At 41.0% G+C, this 7139-nt stretch overlaps 1 protein-coding gene across 1 annotated transcript in view; it reads left to right on the top strand.

Annotated features, from left to right (window-relative positions):
• nkx2.2a (NK2 homeobox 2a) overlaps positions 1–1218 on the top strand; it is a 1610-nt gene extending 392 nt beyond the window's left edge. The window contains exon 2 of the mRNA XM_054614598.1: positions 665–1218. Within this exon, the coding sequence (XP_054470573.1) occupies positions 665–1218 (554 nt within the window). The remainder of the gene's footprint in view (positions 1–664) is intronic.
• Positions 1219–7139: the final 5921 nt, after the last annotated feature.

Genomic DNA, 7139 nt, shown 5'->3' with positions numbered 1-7139 from the left:
TAACGACGCCCTTGGGTGGCGTGCAGCATTCATCTTTATGCACCGTGCACTGCACAGCTCGTCTTGAGGCGTTTACGGCTCAACAAATGCATGCAGTGTTTTAGGCTCAACACACCTTGCATTGTAAGAATTTGATCGATAAAGCACCGTGGAGAAAAAGAAAAACAAACAAACAGACAAACAAACAAAGGGGGATATAAGTTATTCCGAGTTTAAGCACGGTGTGAAATATAAGACAAGCATTCTGTTGGGGATTTCCGAGCAGACAATGCAACCTTTTAATGCTTCACTGACTCGCTCTGCTCGTGGAGATTTGGGCTGAGGAATCATTTTGTGTGTGCTTTTTTTTTTTTTTTTTTTTGGAATCAAAATTGAATCAAAAAGTCAAAATTGGCCAAAATATCCCAGAGTTTTGTTATTCGGCTGTGTTTATGTCTTAAAAAAATGTTGTATATATATATATATATATATTTTTAAATCCTGTTTTGACAAGTGCTCAATCATTAACAGGTTATTTTTTCTTATTATTAAGCAGCAGCACTGTCAATTTACATCCTAAGTTGTGATTGATGATAATGATTGTTACTTCTGATTTTAAAAGAAATGTCCCTGGGAACTTTACAACATAACATTTTGACAGTGTTTCTCCCGTTTCTTGCCGCAGTGCACGGTCTATCCGCCAGCTCTCAGGACTCGGCCAAGTCCCCGGAGCCGTCCGCGGACGACGAATCGCCGGACAACGACAAGGAAACTTCCAGCAGCGGCGGCAGCGACTCCGGCAAGAAGCGGAAAAGGAGGGTGTTGTTTTCCAAGGCTCAGACCTACGAGCTGGAGCGCCGCTTCAGGCAGCAGAGGTACCTGTCCGCCCCGGAGAGGGAGCACCTGGCCAGCCTGATCCGCCTCACCCCGACCCAAGTGAAGATCTGGTTCCAGAACCACCGGTATAAGATGAAGAGAGCCCGGGCCGAGAAAGGTATGGAAGTGACCCATCTCCCTTCTCCCAGGCGGGTGGCCGTGCCCGTCTTAGTCAGGGATGGAAAGCCTTGTCACACTCTTAAAGCTCAGGACTTGGCGGCCACTTTTCAGGCCGGGATCCCCTTCTCGGCTTATAGTGCCCAGTCACTCCAACACATGCAGTATAACGCGCAGTACAGCGCCGCGGCCACGCCACAGTTCCCAGCACATCACTTGGTGCAAACGCAACAGTGGACTTGGTGAGAGAAATTATAGAGACTTGGCTTGGAGGCACGATAGGGAGTTTCACCACAAAGCAAAGAGAAAAAAAAACAAAAAAAAACACTAAAAAAAACAAAAAGACTTTTCATTTTTGCAGCTTGACTCATATATATACTACCATTTCTATTCGGGGCTCATGTGTGCGCCGTGTTTACATGTTTTCGTTAAGAGAACTGGGTCCGAACCTCTCCCTTATAGATTTTATTAAGAATGTCAATGCTCTTCTTGTGAATTTTTTTGTAAAGTATGTTGTGTGTTGGTTGTAGAGATGTTTTACTCTTATTTTTTTTTTATTATTTTTTTTTTTTCCTTTTGTCCCTTCGTGTTATTATCAGCACGTACGAACCACTTTATAATTATAGAAATTTTAATTTCTTGCTTCTTTTATGGACCGAAAAAATATTTATGGCCTGGAATAAACACTGGCAACTTTGCAGCTATTTTTCCTTTTGTTTTTATTTCCTGTAAATATTTTGTGGCAAAATGGTTTTGCAAGCTCGAGAGCTTTCGGGAGCGCAAAGCTGAAGATCGGCCTCTATATATTTAGGCTACACATTTAAAAAAAAAAAAAAAAAACAACAACAACAACGAGGGAGTTTTTTTTTTTTTGTTTTTGGGCAAAACGTTGTGAGTGCCGTGTGACATCACGTGTGTAAATAACGGTGTAGCCGCGCGGAGATGGCTAAATATCCCACTTTTTTTTTTTTTTTTTTTTTTTTTTTTTTTTATATAAGGACTTTAAAAATAAAATGCTGTGTTTCTCAAATGAGGGGTTTGGTTTATATAAAGTGTCCTAATCGATCATCTCTTAGTGATCATCTCTGAAAAGACGTCGCTAGACATCACAATGGAAGGCGAGGGGCTAAACGCTATATTGTGGCGCAGAAAGGAGCTTGACTTTGGGAATAAATCTCCAGCGCACTTCAGTCCTTTCCCTTTTAGGCAAATCTAATCCGGAGAATATTCCCCCCCCTCAATCCGAACACCTCACTAATAAAGAGCCTAAAGTCACTTTGTGAAATGGGACTGAAATCCACTCACTTAATATAAGAGGGCTTCTCCACATAAGAAGCCTTTTGAGTCAAAAGCTCTCCTTTTTTTTTTGTCAGCATCCACAACCACTCCCGGCCTTGGGTGTAAAGTGGTAGAGTGTGTGGAGGGGGGGGGGGGTGAGAAATCGTTTAATGCAATAAATGTTTTGTTATCTTGTTACGCGCTAAACTGCAAATAGAGCAGAAATAATCAATGAGTCACCAAGTCTTCTTTGTTTAACCACGGCCAACGGTCAACCCAAAATACGCACGGCTCAGAGGGGCTTTAACCGCCTAATAAAGTCATTTTTCATATGATCATAGATGGGGTTGGCATCGATATTCCACATTAAACTACACGCTGCTCTGTTAGCCACCACACTCTTTAAGGTGGAACCAAAATCAGCACAAATCAGGCTCCCCAGTGATCCGTGTAGCGCACTGCGGATTATCAGACTCCAGTCAATATCTTGGGTAAATATGATAACCTGGTAGAAGAAAAAAAATCCATGCATCGTGTTTGTCCCGGGACAAAAAAAAAAAAAAAAAAAAAAAAAAAAAAAAAAAAAAAAATCCCACAACAGATGTTAGAGTCGCCCCTATCATCACTGAACAAACAGCCAAATTGGGCAGATTTGCTAATTATTTACAGAATTGAGTCTCAAGGGGCTACTGCTTTTGTGGGCGACACAGACTCAATTTGTCCCCGACAGAAAGGTTTTGTGTTTCACCACTGGTTGAGCCTGTAGGTCAAATAAATCAGCAGTTTGCTTGTAGTTTCCCCCCCCCTTCTGTTCCTGGTGCATTTTGTGGGTAGACATGGAATGCGTAGCGTGGAGCGTGCCACTTTTTGACACAGTTATTGTAAAAGTGTGAGGAGAAATGAGCTATGAGACGGGAGTTAAAACGTGAATTTGCAAAGGGCGGTAATAGAAGAGTGTCTGTTATTTGATTAAAGGGAATTTAGCTGATATATTCTGTCTTCTTTCAAATAAAACCCAACTAGTAAGAGTCTTAAAACCAACATTTAAAAGGTAAACGCAGACCTTTGTGTGGCTCCTTGCCCTCAAGATTCTTTTTGGCCCCTGTGCTGAGGCAGTTTTGTGACTCTATCATTGCATAATACAGTACACGACACAACACCGAGACAACAGCCCGGGCCTGGTTGTGCAGGATGTCAGAGGCGTGCATGTTAAGGAGCAGCAGGAGTGGGGCTGCTGCTGCAGACAGTGTAGATAGACAGAGACTGACAGAGTTGTGTTGGTGCTGTTCAGAGTCAGGGAGATGTATCCTTGGGCTTTTTGTCCCGCCTGTCACTTGGTGCCATTGTGATCTTTGCTGCACACGTTGTGTCCCATATGGGCAGCTGGGCTCGGACAAGGAGAAAAGGGTCTCTCACAAACCCCAAATTGTCTCAAGCTTTCAAATAAAGCATTGTTGTCTCTCAAAGAAAAACGAATTAAAAATTCGTGCTATATCTATTCTGGTAAAAAAAAAAAGAAGAAGCCCCATTCACAGATAACAGGGAGTCCTTCTTCCTTTATAGAGCTATGCCAACAACAGCCTTCTCATTGCTCTTGCCCCTCTCTCCCCCGTCCTCCACAGTGAAAGGCTGCTTATTGTCTGCCCGGAAAAGTTGCTCGTCCCAGCGCAAAAAAAACTACTTTAATACCAGACAGTGTTCTTCCTTATTTGCTTTTGAGTCCCGCTGGTATGCGTAGGCCTGATTCTAAAAATGGACTCATGGAAATTATATTTCACACAATTTTCCCTTATAAGAGTCCGTGTTTTTTAATGTCCGCTTGAGGTGAAAAGCTGAGCTGCTATGGACATTCTGCTCCAATTAAAAGGTTATACATATCATCATAACAAGAAGCTTTTCGAGGTAGCATTTACAAAAAATATGCAAATGCTAAGATTGATTAATGTAAGAGGTAAATGCTGAAACTGCCATTTGCATTCTAATTTTATTGTGAATCTGATGATCTGGAAGTGATGCTGTAGGATACAGATGTTTTTCCATGGAAGCAAAAAAAAACATTGGCAGGTGTTAAGTGGACGAATGCACCAATATGTACTGCCAAATTAGAAATGAATATATGAAAATATCTCCTTTATTACTTAATATCATATTTTATTATGCATTTCTATTTCGAGATTTTCTTGTATTTAATTCATTTATTATTTATATTTTTTCAGCAAACCCCTTTCAACTAAAGCCTGTTTGTCACCAAATGCATTGTAGATTTGAACACATTCTTAGATTAAAACCCACTCAAAAATAGATTTTATTTTATTATTTTTGCATCCAGCCACGCTTAGTTGTGTTATACCCTAAACCGAAGCAAAATAAAAAATTAAAACATCAGCCGTGTAAGAGCCTTCATGATACGTTTTCATGCCAAACAATTTTCGCTTTGCAGCCGTGTTTTGTCATTAACGCACCAGAAAATTACACCACCCCTCCACCAGCTCAGCAACAGGGTCACATTTATCGGAAATTGCTTTTGGCTGCTTGAAGGGATAAAAGCAGGCGACGTAAAAAAAAACAAGCATCTTGGCATGCAGCATAGTTCAACCTGCGTGGATAACACTATTATATATACCTTGGAATACAATACTTGAGGAAACACGCACTTGGGGGACACCATGGATCTTCGTCATCCTGCCCATTTGAACCCCGACATGAATCACTTTTCTATCATGCACATCGCCAAATAAACGAGGATTTCAAAGCTGTAATAAGCGGGGCGCTTTTCATTTAAAGGAAGCTATCTGGGTTTTATTGCCTTAAAGGAGATCCAGATTAGATTCGCCACAGTGCCGATATTAAACAGAGAGAGGGGGGAGTGATGGAGGGAGGGAGGGAGGGGGGGGGGGGAGGAGGCGTTGCGCCGAGCTGCCACAAGATGGAAGCAGAGGTCTTTGGTTGGCGTCATGCAGCGTTCACCTGTCACATGTCCGACAGTCTGACAGCATCTCACTCCAGCACCAACATTACACTACAGCTGCTGAAACGTCCTTCTTCTAACGAACGGACGTCTCAGCAAGCTTGGCTGTGTTTTTAAGTGCACGATGGACGGTTTATGACATTGTTATGGATCTTAAGAGCATCATCATATCGCTCTCGAAAACAGACTAGACTCAACTTAAAACAGTCCACAGGCAATGAGCACCATTTCCTTCTCAAGCTAAAAGAGAGAGAGAGAGAGAGAGAGAGAGAGAGAGGCTGGGTTACTCCACAGTGTGGCGCAATAGGATAGGGGGACAAATGGACAAATATGGTGCACATTAATTCACTTCACTGAAAGTGAACAATAGAGGTTTTACAAAGAAAGTCTCAGCTCAATCAGTGTCCTTCACAACAAAGAAGACAAAAACTAACAACAACAATTATTATTATTATTATTATTATTATTATTATTATTATTATAATTATTATTATTATTATTATTATTATTATTATTATTAAAGGCATTCAATCTAACAAAAGGTGACAATAATTATCCTCTGTGAGCACCTGGCAACACAGTGAAACAAAAGATCAGTGGTGTCCTATGGCTTTCTTTAAAAACAAAACAAAATACTTCTAATCATATCTAAAATCCCTTCACTGTTATTATATTTACATGCCTATCACGTCCTGCACCATTGGTAGACTTACTTCCCAGGCTGCAAAGTGCCTGAGCACCATCATCTCTTCATGCGGAGAAGAAGTTTATGCAAAGCGCTGCAAAATGGGTCAAATGACAAAATAAAAGGCCTCCATCTTCATGCACCTGCTCAGTTCAGCATCAGTGAGCTTGCACCTGTAGGGGGCCTCATTGGGTTAGAAAGAGGCACCAGCAGGGGGTGGAGGGATGCTGGATTTGATGGAAGAGGAGTGAGAAAGGAGGGAAAGAAATGTTACATCCGCAATAGTTTTGGTCACTTTGATGAGGCTGGTGGTGTAGAAAGAAATAATACACAGAAAGGAGTAAACAGCTCCCAACTAATCTACACATCAAAATTATGTCCAGATACTAATATTTCCAAATCTGGTCTGGGAATTCTTCTGTTTATTGTTTTGTTTTTTGGGGGAATACGGATATGGACGTCTCAAGGTCTCGTTAAGATATCTCCAAGAGTTAAGGAGTTATTAGAGGGCAGAATGATGTGTCAACCAGAGCGAATCCACACAGCAAAGTTGACTCAGTGGGACAGAGCGTCTGCAGAGCATTGTTCAGATCAGCCTCCCGTCTGCATGAGGAGAACCCGGTGAGCTGAGAGCTGACTAACACACACCAGTTCCTTCGGGTTAAACAAGGAAGACGCAGAAGAGCTCAGAGAGAAAGATCGTCTCTGAGCATCTCCCGACTTCTGTCATGTTGTGTTCATCTTTAACATGAATAAAAACAAGCTTCTCTATGTTATTGTAACCAATTGAAAAGCGGAGAATAGTCATTTGTATGGCTGATACAGTAAAAACTATAATGCCTGCAACATTCTAAAACAAATCAGTTGATTTAAATAATCTCTATTGCATATTTTCATAATTTGTTGATGGCTTATTTAATTTATAGAATAATTGACCCCTCTTTTTGCTTACAATTTGTGCCCTTGTCCATCGGGATCCTATTCAAAAAATTCCTCGATGTTCATTTGGCAGAAACGTAGGAATATAATTGAAAGGGACAACACTCAAGTAAAGAAGAAGAAGACAAAAGTTAGTGGGTGCAATTGAAAGGGGAAGAATTCACTGGTAAACCTCTAAACATAACATTATCATATACCTCATATTCTCGATCTATGTATCATTTAAAGCATTTGCAACGTATCCAGCAAATAAATATCCTGACAGCATTGTTTAATTTGCTCTTCTGCTATTCACTC

The sequence above is a fragment of the Anoplopoma fimbria genome, chromosome 15 (genome assembly GCF_027596085.1).
Source record: "Anoplopoma fimbria isolate UVic2021 breed Golden Eagle Sablefish chromosome 15, Afim_UVic_2022, whole genome shotgun sequence".
NCBI lineage: Eukaryota > Metazoa > Chordata > Actinopteri > Perciformes > Anoplopomatidae > Anoplopoma > Anoplopoma fimbria.
This window is presented reverse-complemented; position numbering and strand designations above follow the sequence as displayed.